Source organism: Lytechinus variegatus, chromosome 4 (genome assembly GCF_018143015.1).
Source record: "Lytechinus variegatus isolate NC3 chromosome 4, Lvar_3.0, whole genome shotgun sequence".
Classification (NCBI taxonomy): Eukaryota; Metazoa; Echinodermata; class Echinoidea; order Temnopleuroida; family Toxopneustidae; genus Lytechinus; species Lytechinus variegatus.
The window spans coordinates 31,215,292-31,237,140 of NC_054743.1; the positions used below are offsets into that span (position 1 = coordinate 31,215,292).

Here is a 21,849-nt window from a genome sequence, read left to right on the forward strand (position 1 = left end):
AGAAAGTACCTTTTACAAGCCCTCTGACTTTTTTTCATGATGAGAATGTGGAATTCGTTCCAATAAAGTGGAATCAAAATCATGATATTTGGCTTGTGACTTTTGATAAGCTCACTGAAGCATGACATAAATATGTCCATGAAATTTCTTCAGAGGGTAGCATAATAAATTACCTACACACCCATGTAAAAATATATTAAAAACTCGCTTTGGTTTGGAAATTATGGATGTTTGTTGCAGGGGGACTTACTTTTTTGTTGTGTATAGATGCCGGTTTAGAGAGGGAGGAGACAAATTAGTATGCGTACCCACGTCCTTGTGTGGACACTCGCACACCCCACTTGCACACACATATTTATTTTGCGTATATAACTTTTCACTACTGTTCGTGCGTGTCCTTCTTACACAATTGCGATCATCGGAACGTCATTCATCAGAGATGCGATAATCTCTAAAGTGAACTTTAGATTTAGGTGATAAAACTTCAGAATAACAAATAAAAAGGCAAAGATACTATTACAACACAGACAGAGAGACTTAGTAACAAACGAATACATAGATTAAGTAGATGGGCATTTTTGTCGGAAACGTTTTGTTTTCCCCATTCACGCTAATGACTCAATTGTTGAGCTTCCTTATATCTTGAATGTTAGTTTTTCCGTTTGTTTGCAATTTATTATTTAAAAATGAAGTTTGATGACATTCTAAAGACGGTCGGAGAGTTCGGACCCTACCAGCAACGTGTCTATGTGATCTCACTAATATTTAAGTTCACCGTTTCTTGGGCAACGATGATATCAGTTTTCATGAATGCTTCCGTTGACCACTGGTGTGCGGTAAGACCATTGATGATTACCATGAAGAATATTATAAAATATTCTTATCAATACTATTAATTTCGGATAACCCACGTGATTCTCAGTGGATATAAATGCATTTGGTGAGCTGTCAACAATATCTGTCTTTCCATATGAGATTATGCTACAAACAATTCAACGTAATTCATTTCTGGTATTACAGAACTGTACATCTATTGGAATATTTCAAATAATGGATCCATGATAAACACAAAGGATATATTTTTTTACAGGGAAGGAGCCGCAGACGGGGAGACGTGCGAGCTCCAATGCCCTTGCACCCCCTCCCCATTTATCAAACAATTTTGAACAAAAACCTTTTGATAAAATCGCCATCTTCTTTTCACAATAATTTTGCATGTTCAGCACCTTGCCCGCTACAAAAACATTCCACTGCACATAAATGGCCTCGCTATTTTTAGCATACATCGCAACCCCGCTTTAACTACTATTAGTACTTATGAGTAGGGTACCATACGAACAATTTAGATTACATGTATGTTGAAAGAATAGATCAAATGCAATATGGTCAAGTTATCCATCTATATGTATTGGAAACCTCATTCTACTTAAAGTTTAAGCACCTTGCACATGGTACAGTAACTGCCTTTACTTCCTGAAAAGATACTGCAAAATCCGTTTACTGAAAAAGCAGAGTAATGTTTGAAATAGTGTATCAAGGGGAAACTATTTTGTGTACGATCTTCGACGAATCACCATTTTTTTTTAATGTATTCTACAATTAAATTAAACGTCCAGAGAGATTACCACTGAGTAATAAACTAAAATTCATTAGAAAAATGCAAGTGTTAAGTAATACGTACACAGTCTTTTCATGTTTCTGATATGCTTTAAAATGTATATAATAATGAGAATTGAAAAAACAAAACGTCAATGTATGTCAATGCACAATGTTATGACACAAAGTTTAGACTAATTGTGGCGTCTATTATTCCTGCAGAGTAATTTGCGGAAGGCATTAAGATTTCGCCAGCATAATTTCTTCAATATGGATTTTAAACGATATTTCTTGCTTAACAGTCGATCAAGTCCACTTTATAGTTCATTGTTGTCTGTTAAAGCAGTGTAGAAAAGGTGGGAATGATTTCAAATATCCATAGTTGACAAAAATTGAGATTCCCTTTAATCATGTTAATCTCCTAATCCATACAATAATGGTCGAAATAACACAAGGATAGACAAATAGTCAGTAGGGCTTCGGCCAAAGGTTGGAATTATTTCTTTTTGGACAATCGTGATTTGGTTTCACGATAGGGTATGTTTCATAAAACCTATCGATGATTATATAATAATAAAACTCATTAACTGGCACGACTGGCCATTAAACTCAAAGGGGATTTGTGGCTTTTGACATTAATTTGGTGAATATTTTTACACAAATTTTCAGAAACTTACCTTCATGATTATTTTCAAATTTGTCATGGTATTTTGATTGAATCAAGATGATCTGAAGCCGATTTTCTTATAGATGTATATCAAAAGTCAAAATCAATATAACATGCAAAATTACATATTCTTTTATCTCGTTCTTCATTAAGATATCAATAGCAATATAAATTGTTATCATTATTATTATGTCAGTAACTGTTACCACTATCATTAATTGAGAATTGTAATTGTCCTCTTCGTTATTGATTTTTGTCACCATTATCATCATGAATATTTTTTTCCTTTTTTAACAATCTTTTTTAAGACTCCAGAATGGGATCCTGGATGTGAAAAATATGGATTATCGGATGAAGCTTGCGAACAAGCCCAGAAAAATGGTAGCATCCCGTCTAACTACACATCAGATGGAGAGCTGGTCTACGCACAGTGTGAGAAATATAATGTGTCAGGAGTGGGATTCTGGCCTAGCATAGATCCGTCCAATTACAGCAGCGCAACGACATCATGTGAAGATGGATGGGTATACGATGATAGCCAATACGAGACAACGACAGTAACAGATGTAAGCTTTTGTTTTATTTCTAGTCATCTATTTCTTGTCATATCGATTGATTAAAAAAAAATGTACACCCAAGCAAGGACTAATTACCTGAGTAATCGTTTGTGAATAGTACACTTTCAAAAATAATTATGAGTGCTAAATTTCATATCACTTGATATCATTTTCATATGATATAATGCCTCAGTTGGAACAATACAGAATTCATATCTCTACAAACCAGTGCATATACCGCAGCAGTAGTAGATGTTGTAGTAGTAGTAGTAGTAGTAGTAGTAGTAGGAGTAGAAGTAGTAGTAGATGTAGTAGAAGTAGTAGTAGTAGTAGTAGTAGTAGCAGTTATAGTAGTAGTAGTAGTAGTAGTAGTAGTAGCAGTAGTAGTAGAAGAAGAATACGAAACGGAAGAGGAAGTAGTAGTAGTAGTAATAGTAGAAGTAGTAGTAGTAGTAGTAGTAGTAGTAATAGTAGTAGTAGTAGTAGTAGTATTAGTATTAGTAGTAGTAGTAGTAGAAGTAGTAGTAGTAGTAACAACAGTTTCAATAAAATACAAACCTCAAGAAGGGTAATAATAATGATATGACAATATTAATGAAAGAAACTTATACTCTCTCCTTTCTTCTTTGGTGATAATAATAGTTTGATCTGGTATGTGGCAAAGGTGACCTTACCCAAGTTTCTCAATCAATATACTACGGAGGTTTCTTGGCTGGATCTATATTCTTCGGAATCCTCTCAGATATGTAAGTTTAATCTATTACCTTGACCGTGTTGACAATTAAATCTTGCTTCTCAAAGTTGTGGCATTTCACAGACTGAAGCTAATACACTGTATGTAAAATGGTGGCTTTGGTCGGATATTAAAAGCATGACGAAGGGCTAATTTCAATAGTTCTCGCCACAAATGATATATTTTTTTTACTGTTGATTATATGCTGATTAATGTAAAGCCATATGTAAATATTGCGTTTCATGAATATTAGAATCATTATTGCTCTTGATGAATATCGAAATAAACTTTCATTTTCATTGTTGTTATTGATGTTATATTTGTTATGACTAATATTACTGATTGTATCATTATTTGTATTATACTTATCATATAATTACTTTGATTTATACTAGTTTTATTATAATTAAAGTGGGCTATACAAGGGTCAAAAATACTTTTTAGGGTCATTTTAATATGAGAACACTTTTTATCTATTCTTTGTAATGTATCTCAACATGAAATGACAATATTTTTTGTCTCGGGTCCGAGAAAAAAGTGTGCCGGGCCGAAATCCAAAATGGCCACCAACTCAACCCCCCCCCAAAAAAAATCACAGTTTTGGCTACAACTTCTCTATTTGGTGGTCTTTTTCTCTGGTTTTGTCTATTCATATGTTTTTACAAACCATTATTTGTAGAGTTAAATGGTGATTTTCCCTAAATTTACACATTTTTAGACCCTTTTTTCAGCCAAAATTTAGATTTCATTGTCTTGTGGTTCTTGGATATTGGACGATACAAGCTCCATATAGCAAGTAGTTACATTAAGCTATATTGCCTTTATTCCTCTACTTTGGGTTTTACGGATATTTGCGAAATAAAGATAAAAATGTAATTTATCCGTAGGGGCTACAGTATACATTGTATTGTACATAGTGCACTGCATACATGTATGGCCATGCATTGACCACCATGACAAGGTCTGCATATAAACTATACACAACAAAAAAAGTAATTCCCCCCTAAATCAAATTGCTGTAACTTTTGAACGGAATTACTTTGAGATATGATATTTCGAAGGTGTTTTTTTACACTCTTTAGGCAACTCCTGGAGAAATATGAGACTGATCAGTTGAGTCATGCATGAGTTATGAAAGATTGAATTAAAAATGACAATTTTTGAAAGTCACAAGAGTCGTGTTTGAGATTGTGCAAATGCAAAGTTGGACAAAAAGTTGATTTTAGGTGAATTTTACGGTGTTATACTGTTTTACTATCCATCATTTAGTCACTCCACACACAATTTTGATATCGTATATTCATGGTTGAGTGAGCACATTGTATTGCAGGGGTCGCGGAAGCGGGGGAGGTGGGTGGGGGGTCAGCTCCCCACTTTTTTCATAAAGCATGTGCAAAAATGACCAAACGATTGTGATTTTTTGCATGGTCAGCCCCCACCCTCCACTTTTGGCTCAGTCCCCCCCCCAACTTTGAAACCCGTTCCGCGGCCCCTGTATTGTGACGTATCATCATAGGGTTTAGGATGGTATCCTCTACAACTTATTAGATCATGTTAAAATTTGAAAATGTTGGTGGCTCCCCCGATTATAGGCCCCTCCCCATTTTAAAATTCTGGATCCACCACTGATTTGCCCATAAATTAAACTGATCATGAGAAATTGTTACGCAAAAAATACATTTAAGCCGTATAAAGCGTATTCATTCCTAAGTTTTCGAATGTGCTCGCTCAACCATGAAAAATATGTTTAAAGTTCGGAAAGTGTGTGGTGATAGAAATGATGGATGATAAAAAAACATTTGAAACCAAATTCGCCCTCAATATTCACTTTATTACCCTTTAAAATGAGTCTGTGACATTGAAAATACCAATTTCCCCAATTTGATGAGTGCTCACTCATCAGTTATTTCATGAAACTTCGTACATGGCTTCAGAGTAACACTATCCAAAAGGCGCGCACACCAAAATAAACCATTCAACACGGCACAGAGTGGGGCCAAGGCCTTGAACTTTCTTCTCATTTGCATAATTTTCGAATATTGTGTGCTCACTGATGCATTAAGCATCGGGATTTTCATAAAAATCAAATCAAATGAACTATGCAAGGACGTTTGTGACAGATATCCATAGTTACAAATTGAAATTTTTCCAATAACGTAAAAAAGAGCTAATCACATTCCACATGTTCATTCAAGCGTGAATGTTTAATTAAACGCCTTTGAATCATTGAAACATGTTAAATGGTCGTGAACATAACGAAAAAAATGATAAAAGATCAGTTTCAGTTACCAAAATGACACAAAACTTGCCTATTATATTTAAAAATCGTATTTTTTGTTTTCAATAAATGTTCATTGAACCGTGAAACGATGAAAGTTTTTGAAGATACTCTTCCCAAAAATAACCGTCATCATATTCTTCCATTCTTATTGATATGAATGTATAAAAATCAAATTATAGCAAATGTGGACTTGTGTTTATTCAACCGTGAAATTTAGCCAAAAAAGTTGTATCGTGTTGTAGAAAGTACCTTTTACAAGCCTTGTGACTATTTTTCATGATGAGAATGTGGAATTAGTTCCAATAAAATGGAATCAAAGTCATGATATTTGGCTTGTGACGTTTGAAAAGTGACATTTTTGCCCTCTGACGGTGCTCACTGAAGCATGACGCAAAATACGTTTACAACATTTACTCAGAGGGTAGCTTATAAAATTACCTACACGCTCATGTAAAAATATATTAAAAACTGGCATTGGTTCGGAAATTATTGATGGTTGTTTAAGGGGGGACTTACTTTTTTGTTGTGTATATATAGTGTCATAGAAATAAGCTGTTGAGAAATCGAAAATGTCTAAGAAATTGAAGACATGCTTTGTCAATTATGCTCATCCAGGGGGTGAGGAGAGGAAAATATATTGGATCATAGTCAATCCTATGGCAATACATGTACACTGTGGCTATTCTGATTATGGTAACTTTGCCGTCCAATGGTAACTTGCATGGAGTCCTTGATTCTGATTGGCCGTTGAACAATGTTACCTTGGTAGTTTCCTGACCCCATAAACTTAGGGTTAGACCATCAGGTAAAAACAAGCCTCCAAATGAAGAAGGTATGGCTATAAAGCCTGCTAAATATGTGATGTACGTACATATGCATGTACATGTACGTACATGATGCTTACGTGCAATTTATGTTTATCATTACATCATCTATTAAACAAGCAATCAAAATCACAAGTCACAATCTAATTCTAAACCTCACGAGCTCACTGAAACTATGACCATATAGTTCATATGCAGGACTTGTTATAGGCCTATTTGTCATGGTGGTCAATGCATGGATATATGCAGTGTACTGTATTATATACAGTACATTGTATACATGTACCATACAGCCCCTATGGATGAATGGCCTTTTATTTTATTTGATAAGATGTATTTTGCAAATACCCGTCAATCCGAATTTTGGAATAAAAGCAATACAGCTTTAAGAAGATGATTACTACTGGTTAACTGGCATCGTCTAATATCCAAGAACCACAAGACGATGGAACCTAAATTGGGGCTGAAAACAGGGTCTAAAGATTTGACAATTTAAGTAAAATTACCTCTTAACTCTACAAATAATGGTTCAAAAGTACTAATTTTAGGGAAAACAAACTGCCTGAAAATTTTAGGAAAAACAAATTGGGGGTTTTTTTTTGGCGGCCATTTTGGATTTTGGCTCGGCACACTTTTTCCTCGGACCCGAGACAAAAATTTTGTCTTTTCATGTTGAGATAAGGTAAAACGAATAAAAAAAAACTGTTCCCACAGTAAAACCAAAAATCACCCATTTATAGCCCACTCCTATATCTATCTCTATTTCTATTATCATTATCACCATCCTCATTATCATTCCTGCAGAATTGGTCGCTGGTGGACACTCTTTCTTACTAACCTTGTTTCTCTTATATCTGGAGTGGCGATCGTCTTTTCGCCGACATGGTGGTTCTTTGCCACGATGCGTTTCTTCATGGGTTTCGGAAACATTGCCTTCAACATCACCCTGTATGTGATAGGTGAGAACATTATGGTAATAGACAGAGAGTTGACCAACAAAGATATTTTCAGTATTACGTTTCGCGTTTTCCCCATTTACGATAAGGGCTAATTACTGGTAACATAAATAATACTCAACAGGGTTTGTTTTGTTAGACTACGTCTAGTGAATATTCATGGTTTCATGGAATATTATATATAATATGTATATAAGAAAGCGTAGTTTCCAACGTATCGCTCATCTGGTGTGGCGCGATCGGTAAAACGCCATTGTGAGTTTACTGCAGTCAATATCATTGACGGAAGATTGAGTCTTGCCAAGAACGAAATTTCAAAAGCCGCTTTGGTTATTAAAAAAACGGTTGATTTCAATCTGGCACAATATTTTTATGTCCCACATATCGGCAAGCGCCCACCTCTTATTTCATGATCCCAGACACACACACACACATACGCTCACAAACATATACTCAACCTCTCTCACTCTCACCCTCGCTTTCTCTCGCACACCTACCCAGCCACAATTTCGTCCAGGCCTGCAGACGCACAAAAAATACTTGAATGGCGCTGTCACACCTTGGCGTTTTAGACATGCCCGACGTATGAGGAATTTGGCGAATACGCTGGCGTACGTCAAATACGTTACGGGTAATTTTTCATACGTTAAGAGTACGCTAAAACACGCTGGTATATGTCGTCATACGGCGAGGTCGTTGAAAAATTTTGCGCAAGCACAAAATTTCACGACGTTTGCCAGCGTATGGCTCATACGTCCCGTATACGCGGGCCATAAGTTGTCGGCAAGTTACGCGATCGTTGATACACGTTGACACACGTTACTCGTAAGTTACTCATAAGTCGATGTACGTCGAGATAATGTCCAGCATACCCTAAAACTTCTAACCTATGAGTAACGTGCTTTGAACGTATGTGTAACGTAACTCCAACGTATATTGACGTATGAAGACGTATGAAGAAAAACGTGCTCCGGGCGACCACAAAACTTACTGAACGTGTTTATAACTTACAGCTACCGTATAATGGTGTATTGAAAACGTTTATATAGGAATTGGTATATAAAGGTGGGGTTCACAGGAGGAACTCATGTCTTCTTGATGTCCCAGATCATGGCGTTTTCTCGAAGGAATTCGCACATGAGCTGCTCCTCTTGGACATCAAGACAAAACTATGTCTTCGTATAGGCTACGACACGTGTTCGTCAGCGATACGCTTCCGCGCGCTATGCGTAAGTTAGGCTATCGTAGGGCATGAGTTGTGTACGCCAGCAATACGCTAAGCATTCGTTGGAATACGTTACTTATAAGTTAACGAAGCGTTCGGTATAAGTTACTAATACGTTATGTATAAGTCCAACTCGTTATGAATACGCTAAGTATACGCCCAGAGTTGAAAAAAATCAAAGTTCAGAGTATGCCGACGTTTCAGAGAATTTTTGATACGTCGGGCATACGCTGTCTAAAACGCCAAGGTGTGACACCACCATTACCTTCTACGCTACATCCATCTTTCATATCTACATGTATGCATCTATCGATCTTCCGCTCAGTTTGTTTAACTTTATGCTGTCCTCTCTCTGTCCCTATTGTATTAATCTTATTATCCATCTCTGTCACTGTGTCTATGATAACGAGTCAGAGAGGGTGTGTTTAAAACAATGAGCCCAATAAAGTGAGTATATAAGATGGATGGTATGAGAGAAGGCTTCTGATTGGTCAATTGCAATTTCGTAATTCGGTATATGGCCACGATCGTGGCATATACCGGCAATTTCTGCACGGTAGCGGAGTGTACAAAACCTTATAAGGTGATCCAGTGATTACAATTTTGTGTTCCCATATCATATACCGCATAGTACATGCTTATTATCGTTCAATATACAATATCGTTCAATTTCAAATTTCTCGCGTGCGTTTATATTTCAACGTCTCCAACTACCGTCCCATATCATTGCTCACCTCGTTATCAAAAATTCTTGAAAAACTTGTCCATACACGAACCAGTACGTTCTTTAAAATAAACAATATCTTTTCGGACTTTCAGTTTGGGTTTCGCGAAAATCACAGCACCTCGCATGCAATTTTATCTTTCATTAACAAAATCACTACTTCCACTGATAAAGGTTGTCATACTGTCGGTATTTTCTTGGACTTCTCCAAGGCCTTCGACACCATTAACCACGAAATCCTTTTGCATAAACTATCTCATTACGGTATTAGGGGGAAGGCCTTGGAGTGGTTCAAGAGCTACCTTACAGATAGGACTCAGTTTGTATCAATAAATAATCACAATTCATCCAACCTTCCAATTACATGCGGGGTACCACAGGGTAGCTTACTAGGCCCTCTTCTTTTTATCACATACATCAATGACATCCACAAAACTTCAAATTTACTTTCATTCATACTCTTTGCCGATGATTCCAACATTTTCTTTTCTCACGATAACATAAACCAACTTATTAGGATCGTTAACTCTGAACTCATGCATGTGACTGAATGGATCAAGGCAAATAAACTCTCACTTAACTTACAAAAGACCAATTACATGTTATTTAGTAATAGAGTAAATAGTTTGCCTGGCAATCTCATCTTTGAAAACACTGTCCTTGAAAATGTTTCTGAAACAAAATTCTTGGGTGTACTTATTGATAATAAATTGTCATGGAAACCACACATCGATAATATATGCAAAACAATTTCAAGAAATATTGGAATTATCAACAAGCTCAAATTTTTCCTTCCATCTCGTACACTACTTACATTATATCACACCTTAATATTACCATACATTAATTACGGTATTTTGGCATGGGGTTGTGCAATTCAAACACAATTACATAGGATACTTTTGTTACAGAAAAAAGCACTTAGGATAATATTTCATACACATTTCAGTTGTCACACAGATAAATTATTTTTTGAAAACAAAATCCTTAAAGTTAATGATATATATCTGTTCCAACTCGGCCAATTTATGTACAAACTAAATAAAGATGATCTCCCCGCAATTTTTTCAATTATGTTCTGCAAAAACTCCTCTGTACACGATTATCCTACAAGACAACGAAACTCTTATCACCTACCTCCAACCCGAACTTTACTTGCAAAAAATTCTTTTGTTTTTTCTGGTCCTGTATATTGGAATTCCTTGCCCAACGCCTTTAAGGAATCCCCAAGCATCACAATTTTTAAACATAACCTTAAAAAGATGCTTATTTGCCAATACTTTACACAAACAAGTCAATCTACCACATAACCAAAACCAAATACAATTTTTTTTTCCCTCCCACCATACAACTTGCCTGCTACCTGTTTCCGCACCTGCCATGCTCTTCTTTGCACCTCCAATTGTACCTGCACCCCCTCTCTCCCTATATTTGCCTCTGTTCTTCCCTCATAATCACAATTATTGTAACCATGTTGTTATTTTTTATTATTTTTTTGTTATTACTATTATCATTTATTCTAATTTGGTTCACTCTTTCGTTGTTACCTTCGATATTTTGTACAGCCTCCTTTTAAACTGTCTTCCGTCTCTCCTTTATACTATAGTTTTGTAATATACGTATTGAAACTAAGTTACGGGGGCTTGCCTCCCATACAAGCTTCGCTTTTCTTGGCAAGCCCCTCCGTTCTGTTTTATATAGTTATTATAGTCAAAGTTACTTTAGTTTGCAGTTTGCATTAATTCTCATTGTTTATACCTTATTTCGATTGATGTTGTACTTTAAATTTGACTATGTATTGTTTGATTTTGTTGTGCTTTGTGAACGGAAAATGAATAAAATCTAAATCTAAATCTATGGACACTCATATCATGGTATATTGAACTCAACAGCATGCACTATATGTATAATATGAATAAAGAAGATCATTAAACATACAACGTCGGTCTATATACCTTACACAAACACCCTCACATACATGTATATGTATATTATGATGTCCTTTTTTCAACTGTTTTTTTTTTTGCAAAATAATTTGTCTCTCTAGCGGCTTATTAAAGGCATCATATGTTAGAACAAAATTAAATTTCAAATCTGAATTGCATACATAGTGTCTTTTTTTCTGATTTTGCATATTTAGTTTGTATGAAATAAATTATTCACGTTTTCATATGTTTGGACCCCAGGGACGGAGTACATCGGACCATCAAAGAGATCCCTGATCATTCTAGTCTCTACCACCTATGCTCTTGGCTACATGTTCCTTGCTCTTCCTGCTTATTTCATCCGATCCTGGCGTCTTCTGACACTCATCGTAACGCTGCCTCTCCTATTTCTATTCATATGTTTTATGTAAGAATATACTGTTTGTTCGCATGTGTGTGTTTGGGGGAGAGTGGGGTGTGAGGGTGTGTACGCGTGCGTGAGGGACCGCGTCTGTGTGGAGGAGGTGTGACCGCTTGACGTGTGTGTGGCTGCGCATTTTTATGCGTGTCTGACCGTGTGATTGGGCAAGGTGGGTGTGGCTGCATTCAGTCAGGCATTGGCCTCGGTTACCCGGCCTCGCTCGCGGTACAGTGTTGGCTGTAACCGGTTGTTACATCTTTAAGATCTCTGGATATGTGGACGAAGATCTGTCCACGCCAATATTGGCCATTCCATTGTGCGTTATTTTGTTGGTGGGGAAAATGCAAGTTCTCCAGTCTTAGGGTGTATTGCAAGAAAATATATGCAATCAATTGCAAACATTCTGTTGCAATTTTCAAATTAAAATGTTAATTCTAACTGTATCAAATCAAACACTGCTTGTTTCAAGAAGCAAATTAGAAATCAATTGCAAATTTACAATTAATTCCAAAACTTATAATTAATTTAGGGAACGAAAAGAGACTTGCAATTGATCGCAAGTTTCTTGCGACGCCTAATAAATGTATCATTTATCTTCCCACTGGTTAGAAGTGAGCAGAAGTATTACGCGTTGGCCTGCAAAACTCTTATTCAAAACAAAATGCTTTGTGCATATTCGTAGCGCGATTAAACTTAAAAATGCAGCTTGAAATTAATTCAAATCAAATAGACTAACAGTGAATGCATAAAATGATATTAACATCAGTAAAAGAAATAACAAGAAGTGCAATTTAAAGCTAAAGTTATATTCGTCTTCCAATACCCTATATACGTCTAAGATTGTAACCACTTGCATATTTTCTTCTGAAAATATTTGCATAATACACTTAACTTTTGTTAACGTGGTTGTATTATTGCGGTTTTTAGAAAAGTTAAACTTCAATGACAAACAAATATTTCATAATTGTGGTTATGAATAACGTTTGTTTATAATTGTGGTTTATGTGGTGCACTTGTATGACTAGTGAACCATTCTTAAAAAAAGAATGTTTAAAATAATTACTTATGAAACGTGTAACATACGTAGTTTTTCCTATGTACTTTTATTTTTCCATCATCTTATTAATTTTTTCTGAGTAATCAACTTTTATCAATGTTGAGAATTCTAGCAGATACAGAGGGCCTACTATAACTTTTCATGATTAACTCATCAGTGGCTTAAAGATACAAATATACATATATATATATATATTTTAATTACCTAATATTCCTAAAGCTAAGATACCTCCAAAAAGATACCAAACGTTTATCGGTTATTAGAGTCTTTTACTCCATTCCATTTCAGATGGCTACCCGAGTCTGCAAGATGGCTTATATCTGTGGGGAAATATGACAAGGCCGAAAAAGTTATCAGCAAAGTGGCCGAAGTCAACAAAGCCGAACTACCGAAGCCATTGTTTACAAAAGAATACAGGGAAGAAGAGGTAAAAAGAGAACGCTTTTCTTTGTCATTCTCTCTCGTGTTGTTTTTTATAGAATAGGGTTCGAAGGCGAATCTATATCAAATTACCCTTCTACCCACATTTGGAAAATCAGCCCTTCCTCACCTAATTTTGTATTTGTCCCTGAAAGCACATATTGAATTATTTTCATATTATATTCGACGCGCAAAGTTGCACAATTGGTAAAAGTGGCAGCAAACCGGATATCGATTTCATCTGTGTGAGGGTGTGTTAACAATGGAATAAAACGACTGGGAAGTGAACCTAGCATTACTGATGTAAGAGGTTTTACGGGGATTTTTTTTTCAACTACTCACCTTGTACTTGCAAAAAACTTTGACTTGGATATTGGTAGACACAAATGGCCTCATTTGATAATTTCGAGTACCAGCAGTTAGGTTTTCTTGCCGATTATAAGTCTCTTAATGAAATTAATGATAAGGATAATGACAAGGTATCAATTATGTTGTGCCAGTCTCGTACCGTCGATAGCGTAATCACTGACAAAGCAATTCGAAAGGAAGTCAATATGCACGCGCTTATTTCTTTATTTTTTGGAGGGTATTGTTTTTCCTAAGGGAAGTTCGCCCTGACATAAATTTTATTGTAAAAATATCACAAAGACGATGAAAAATGTTGGTGGATTTTTGGGGGGAAATCAGTCAAAGAATAACAAGTACATTTTTTTCTATATGCTAATTCATTGGCGAGCTCAATTCCACAATGCAAAATTCTAGATTTTTCTTTGTTTTTTTTTTTAAATTGTACTTTCAGTGTATCAGCATGCAAATTATTTCACATCCACTCTTGAAAGAAATTTTTTTTTATCATAAATCACTGGAAGATTGAAATTTATGCATTTATTCATTGTTGGATTTACCTGAAACCTTCACCAGCATTCTATGTTATTTTTCTGGTATTTTTTACACAAACTTTTCTTTAGGGCTGGAAAATATCATGGTTATGTAGTTACTAAACGCTTGTGGGTACTATTTCATTGCGGGCATGGTGCAAATATAAAGAGTTACTGGAAACGGTTATACAATCGATGGGTTGTTAGTCAGTTTATTTCGTGTGATTTTTCAAATAAAGCCATTATATTCAGTCGTAGAGCGTCTGTAATCTTTAAATACGCTTTGGATGTCCTTTATTTCCCCATCAGGATCAAATCCGCAAGGCACATCGACCATCTGGTCTCGATCTGATCCGCACACCTAGAATGAGAATGAGGACCATAAACTTGGTCTTTATATGGTAGGTCATCACTGAAACAATTTTATTCATAGTCCCCCCCCCCCCCCCCCCATCTTCTAAGAAACATCTTGTCTGTATCACAAGCAATCTAGCTCTCACAAACATTGTTCGAGTCGTAAATGAAATAAAAATATTAGGCATTATGATAGAAATAATCATTTCCAAAAAGCATTTGTTCATCAGTACCCCAGTATTCGCTCGAGCTGCAGTTCTTGCAGTGTCCAGTGCTCACTACACTCATTTTTTTTCTAGCTAGGCATTTATAAGTTGATTGAAAAAAAAAGCAGATGCAAGGATGCGAAATGATTTCATACAAATCTTGTATAGTGTGTTAACTGAAATTAATCTACTGTGCAGTCACGAAACATCGATTTCGATTATATATACGTTACGTCTGGTCAGAATGCCGTTTCCTAAAGAGTAAAGTGTAACCTAGACTTACGCTCCACGTTTTGAACATTGTACAAAAATATGTGTATAGGTAATAATATCCTGGGGATGTTTCACATAAACTTTAATGTGACTAAGTCATGCTTTAAATGTCAAGTAAACCCCAGAAAATGTTAATTTGAATAAATAGGGAAAATCAAATTAGCATAAAGCTTAAAATTTTATCAAACTGGGAGGTATAATTATGGCATTTTAAAGTTTCGCTTATTTTCCACAAAACAGTGAAACCCACAACTCTGTGTCATGCAAATGAGTCGGTCTATGATGTCCATCACACACTATTTCTTTTTTTTTATTATACAATATTTCATTTTTTACAGATTTTACAGTAAGGACCAACCTTGATGTAACCATAGAGGATTGAACAATGCCAATTCCACATGTTCAGGGGGAATCAACAGTTGTTTCACTTGACATGAGGAGAAATTAGCATATTTCACATTAAATAGCGAGTGGGTGACGTCATCGGTCTCCTCGTTGGCACACCGACCTGGATGTGCATATAACTGTTTTATGAAATTAAGCGAAACTTTAAAATGTCATAACTTTCTTATTTTACATCCGATTTTGATGAAATTTTCAGTGTTATGCTGTTGGATTATTGTTTTACTTTATCCTATTTAACATTTTTTTGTTGTGGTGGACTTGTCCTTGAATGCCGACGCGCACATTATGTTCAGCTCAGTAAGCAGTGGCATACGTCCCGTTGGCATGCTTTGAACTGGGAATGATATTGCCACGCTAATTGTCACACTTTCACTTGATATCACCTATCCTCCCATTCTTAATTTTTCCCTTCTCTAGGATGGTGAATGCTATGGTCTATCACGGCCTGTCTCTGAATAGTTCAAATCTAGGTGTCAACGACTACGTCGCCTTCGCGATCACTGGTGGTATCGAAATCCCAGCTTACTTTATGGATATATTCATCGTAGAATTCTTTGGTCGGAGATTCAGTCTCTTCTTCTGCTTGATGGTTGGTGGTTTGGCTTGCCTGTCAAGTGCCTTTATACGTAAGATTGTATTACTTTCTGTAAAAAAAAGTAAAACATAATAAAATAGGATTTATCCCACTGAACTATGAAGATAAAAAGAGGCAAACAAATAATTTCATGAGGCGAGGAATTTATAAGAAACATCCTTTTCTATATATTTATCATGTCAGCCCTGACTCAACCAATTTCCTTCGGGAATAAAGCACCTGACTATCAGAAGAGGTCGCGAGGACAAAATATGCATTCATATCATTACAACCTAACAAGTAGAATTCTTCCCCCGATCGAAAATACGCACATGATTTTTTTTTAAATTGAGAACGTCTGGTAACAGATTAGTTGAAGAAATTGTTGAAGAGATTGTAATGGAGAATTAAAATTCATTTAGATGCTGATTTCTTTCGGAAAATGTATAACAATAACAGGCAAAATATTTAAGAATTAGGAGCCTAAAATTACATTCATCTTACTCCTTTCCTTGTAGCATCTGGCGTTGCCTTGACAACTGTTGCTATGGTGGGAAAGTTTGGAATTACCGGTTCATTTGCAGTAATATATCTATACACTGTCGAGCTTTATCCGACAAATATAAGGTAAGTACTACGTAACCATATCGCAACATAAGCTTCATTTTTACCAAAGTAAATTGTTATAAATTTTTCGGGCTTAAATTGAATATCTGCTCGAAATGTTATTTTTAATTCAAAGTAGGCATGATTCGATGAAAGGTTTTCCAAGACGAATATAAATGATCTAGGTCATAACCCATCATCATGATCATGTTTGTTTTAGTTGGTGGGTTTTGAGAGACAGGTATTTACGGGAGACTCTTAATCCATGAACAACTGGTTGATTTTTTTTTTATATTGTTAAATGCTAATGTGGCAGACCTACATTGCTGGTATTCCTGGCGGTGTCTTGATTGAGCAAATGAGAAAAAAATATATAGTTTCATGAAAGAAATACAATAAATAACGACCATTTGTTTCATTGATTTGATTTAACTTAATTATTGTATTTTCTTCATTGTATAATCTTTGTCCCCCGACCCGAACTCCCCTCCGGAAATAAATAGGGGTGTGGCCATCGGCAACTGCTCCATGTTCTCCCGAGTGGCAAGTATTTCAGCACCTTTGGTACTCATCTTGGCGAAGTACTGGGACCCTCTACCCCTTGTCATCTACGGGTCTCTGTCTGTCATTGCTTCTCTATCGGCCCTTGCTCTGCCCGAAACAAGGGGAAGGAAACTACCAGAGACGCTAGAAGAAGGGGAACAATTCGGACTGAAGTAATAAACTTCATTTTGATTTTATTTCAAGTATTATTCAATTTCAAACACGACAATGACAGAAGTTCATTTTATTTAGTTAGTTATATATTTCGTAATCAAAGATAAAATGATAGACGAAATTTAATGGGTTGGATTTTAAAGGTCGAATTCGATAGACAGGATAAGGTAAATGTATAAAGGTCGCACCATCAGCTGTGTACCTGCTCGTTCTGGAATAATTTGAATCATGACTTGATGTTCGTTTTTTTAATACGGTTATATTGCATCCTGCCATTTGATATACAATTCTACGTATTTCAATTGGAGTTAACCATTTCCCTAACATTAATGAACGACTGAAAGGCTGACTACTGTTGCCTCACTGAAGTCTTGTTTTGAGATGGGCTGCAGTTAGAATCATATGCCATGTGTCATTGCTTATCGAGGTGAATAAACTTACCAAAGGTTTTTAACTTTATTTTAAATGAAGGAATATCGTATCATCTCTCGGGAAGTTGTAATCTTTGGGGAATTAGAAGTTAAGCTTCAATGATCACAGAAAGGTCTGAAATAGTTCCCCGAGAAATTATATATCCGTCTACTACCAAAGTCCCTCTCTCTAACTTCTCATAATATTCTCTGCCATTACAGAACTACCCATGTTGATGAAAGCATTGAAGAGAAAGACCACGACGCTTATGAGAATGGACTCACACATAGCGAGAAAGACATGATAAGTTCAGGGACAGCTCATCAGAACCCAGCATTCATTATGGAGGACGACAAGTGAGGGCGCTACACCTAAATCTTTGGAAATTTAGAACTTCATTCGAGGGCTCACAGGCCTAATTCATTTTCCATATAATAAATTCGTGTGTTAAAGTGGCATTTAAAAAGAATTCATTAAAAATAAGGAGGAAATTCGAGGGTTAAATGTTTACTACCAATGGATAAGATAAATCTCTGACATTCCATATCTGACCAGAAAAGTTTAAAGATAAATCAGCATTTATGAAGACTACACCTGACGGGATAAAATCCATCACTTGAGAGAGTAAAATGCCCTTAATTCTTCCGCCAGTAAAGAAAATATAGTTCCATAGTGGTGATATATCTTTCCAATTTGGAAAAAAGTAAGTTCAGTAGGTACCTTCCCTAAAATCAGTGGTAGATTGTCAGCCATATTCATTTATTTGTTGTCAATCAGAAATACCAAATTTGAAAATTGAGCAATGGGTTGGGTCGAATGAATATATTTTGCCTGCCAGTTGTGATTAGGCCCGTGCAACCTCGATTTAATATTTGGAAAATTAATGGGGTAAAAGGATACTGCAAAAATCAGGTGTTTATGTGACTTGTCATTGTCGATTTTTATATATATATATTTTTACATCATCATCAGCTATTTAACAAAAAACAGCTGAAACTATGGATTAAAGGTAAAGTCGATCTGAGGAAAATGCCAACTTAAACAAATAGTGAAAAATCAATCTAGCATTGTGCTGAAAAATTTATTAAAATTGGATGTGAAATAATTAAGTTATGACATTTTAAAGTTTCGCTTATTTTTCACAAAACAGTGATATGCACAACTATAGGTGAGTCAGTCGATGATGTCCATCGTTCACTATTTCTTTTTTTTTAATTATACAATATTTCATTTATTATAGATTTGACATTAAGGACCAACTTAGCTGAACTATATAGTACTAAACAATGCTAATTTCCCATGTTAAGTAACGAATCAGTCGTTGTATTACTTGCCAATCAGGAGAAAATTAGAATATTTCATATAATAAAGTACAAAAGTGAGTGGATGACGCCATAGTCTCCTCATTTGCATACCAGCTAAATGGGCATATAACTGTTTTTTTGTAAAATTAAGCGAAACTTTAAAATTTTCTTATTTTACAACAGATTTTGATGAAATTTTCAGTGTTATGCTTGTTAAAGTTTTCTCTTTTTATTACAATCAACCTTTTGTCGTGGGTAGACTTGTCCTTTAAGCCTGCCTGTAGCCTTTACTTAGAAATTAATAGATTAAAATAAATAATTATAATAGTAAGCTAGATTACCATGCTAAATCAATTTTTCGTTCATCAAATTCGATAATTATACATGCAATTTCTTATTTTCATATACTTGCAATTCGAAATGGAGTAATGGATAGTATCCGTAATTTTGCTTATCAAACTAGTCGTGTTAGTAATTTAAAGAAAACGTTTCAGGGGAATGCAAGAGAAAGGGGAGAGATTTGAATTTTACACGCTGCCTGGTAGGAGTGAATGCAGTCGTACACTCATTTAGAGATTTATCATACATATTTTTTCAAGCTATGCAATAAATGACATCCATTTGTATTTCCAGAACTGTCACATAACTTAAGATCCAATTTCAGAGATAGATAGAGATATATATAGATAAATGGTTTGTTGATAAAAATCAAGACATCATCGCGGCTAAGGCCGAATTGTGATGTATTTACAAGGTAATAACGAAAAAAAATGTGAGAACAATAGCACAGATAAATACAAAATAAATAATACGGATAAGGTATGGTATTGAAACTACTTGCGTTGTGGAATTCTAGAAAAAAATATTAACTGAAAGTAAATTGTGTGTCTGAATAATAAACGAATTGGAAATGATTGATAAATCAACGGAAACATTAAACAAATTGCATGGCAAAAGGTAATTTGAATGACGAAAACATAAAATGAGAAAGACATAAAAACTATAAGATTCATGCATGTGCTCTTATGGGTTCATTAAAAAGTGGGTAGTGTATGAGTTAATAATTCGTCTAGTATACTGCCATTAATCTACATGTATTAAACACAAACATAATAACATAATTAACAAATCCTGATAAATATGAAAATTATAGTCATAGCTTTCCCTGGTGTAAAATGAGATATGAATAATACAGATATACTTGCGATGAATTATAGTTTGTAAACCATCATTAAATTAATCTGAAACTAACCATTTCATTTAAGGACTACGAATATTACATTAAAAAAGTAGTAATTAACAAATATTACGAATTAAAAACTGATTGAATCATGACATTATACATGTACAGTTAGACGATAATTGATTATGATAAGTCAAATCTATTTAGGCCGATCAAACTAACACAGTCCATTCTTATTCAGTAGTCGGACGAGAAATGGTAGGGCGCTACTACGATACAGTAAAGTCCTGCATTTGGGTTCTCTCAGTTCGTCACTGTATCTCATGGATATATGCCATGTATGCATAGGCGGCGGAAGCAGGGGACGGGGACGTGCCCCCCCCCTAGATTTGAGGAGGGGGAAGGGACGAAATTTGTTGTTGATAACCTTTTTTTTTGCTTGTCAATTTTAGTTTCCTACGTCCCCCCCCCCAAAAAAAAAAATGTTTGGTTGATAACCTTTTTCTTTCTTTTTTTTTGCTTGTCAAAATTTTTTATATATTTATATATTAATGCCAACCTTTCGACCCTTTAACGAATCTTCATCAGGGATTATATGACCCAAAAGAAAAACAAATCGGAAGCAAATTATACTGAAAATAATGAAGGCATGCAACAAAAAACTGTATATATAGATTAAGCGACGATTTATCATAACTTAATCACAAATATAATAGACATATGACCTGCAAATGTAAAGCTTAGAATCTCCTTTTTATCTGATATAACGTAGATTGTTCCTCATTCACGCATGAGTGAGCAAATTCAATTTGATGAAAGGATACCAAAAACTCATTTGGGCAGGGGGTATCCGAATTTCAACAAGAAAATCACATGCCAAAAAGGTCAATATCTGCTCTTTCATTTGATACCTTAATCACAAAAAATGACAAGAAGTAAAAGAGTCATGTTGCCTCGAAAAAATGCATGTATTTCAATAATTTCATTAAATAAACGTGTTTTCACCGGTTTCCCACAGAAGCTATCATGTTAAACAAAATACTTAATGCATGGCTGATCGTCAACAAAACGGAGTGTCGAGTGAGTTTGAACGCTAGCCTGTAAAAACCTTTTCATTTTATGAAATTATTGAAATTCAAGCCTTATTTCAAATAACCAGAACTTTGTTATTTCTTGTTTATTGTCTGTAATTTAGGTATCAAATTAAAAAGCAGATATTGAACTTTGTAAAAATGTGATTTTCGTTTTGAAACCCAGAGACAGCCCGCTAAATGACGTTTTTGTATCCCCTCTTCAAACTGTTTTGCTCCCTCATGCGCGAATGAGAAATAATTGAAGTAATTGCAGATGAAAGAAGAGATTCTAAGCTTTAAAATGGTAGGTCAGTTGTCTGTTGTTTTTGTGATTATGTTATGATAAATCATCGATAAATCTCGGTTTCTTTTTTTGTGGGACGCACTATATATATATATATGTTGTTTGAAAAAGTGCTCAATGCCATGTAGTAGAGCATAATTCTCTTACCTATTTGACGTCTGCACGAGAAACTTCC

At 35.2% G+C, this 21,849-nt stretch overlaps 1 protein-coding gene across 1 annotated transcript; it reads left to right on the plus strand.

Moving 5' to 3' along the window:
- Positions 1-249: 249 nt before the first annotated feature.
- Positions 250-18,413, plus strand: LOC121413833 (organic cation transporter protein-like). The gene is made up of 11 exons (XM_041606802.1): positions 250-836; positions 2,572-2,829; positions 3,463-3,566; positions 7,463-7,617; positions 11,750-11,915; positions 13,255-13,393; positions 14,574-14,665; positions 15,920-16,128; positions 16,595-16,703; positions 17,186-17,398; positions 18,032-18,413. Exons 1-11 carry the CDS (start codon positions 687-689, stop codon positions 18,168-18,170), a joined length of 1,734 nt encoding a protein of 577 aa, XP_041462736.1. The 5' UTR covers positions 250-686; the 3' UTR covers positions 18,171-18,413.
- Positions 18,414-21,849: the final 3,436 nt, after the last annotated feature.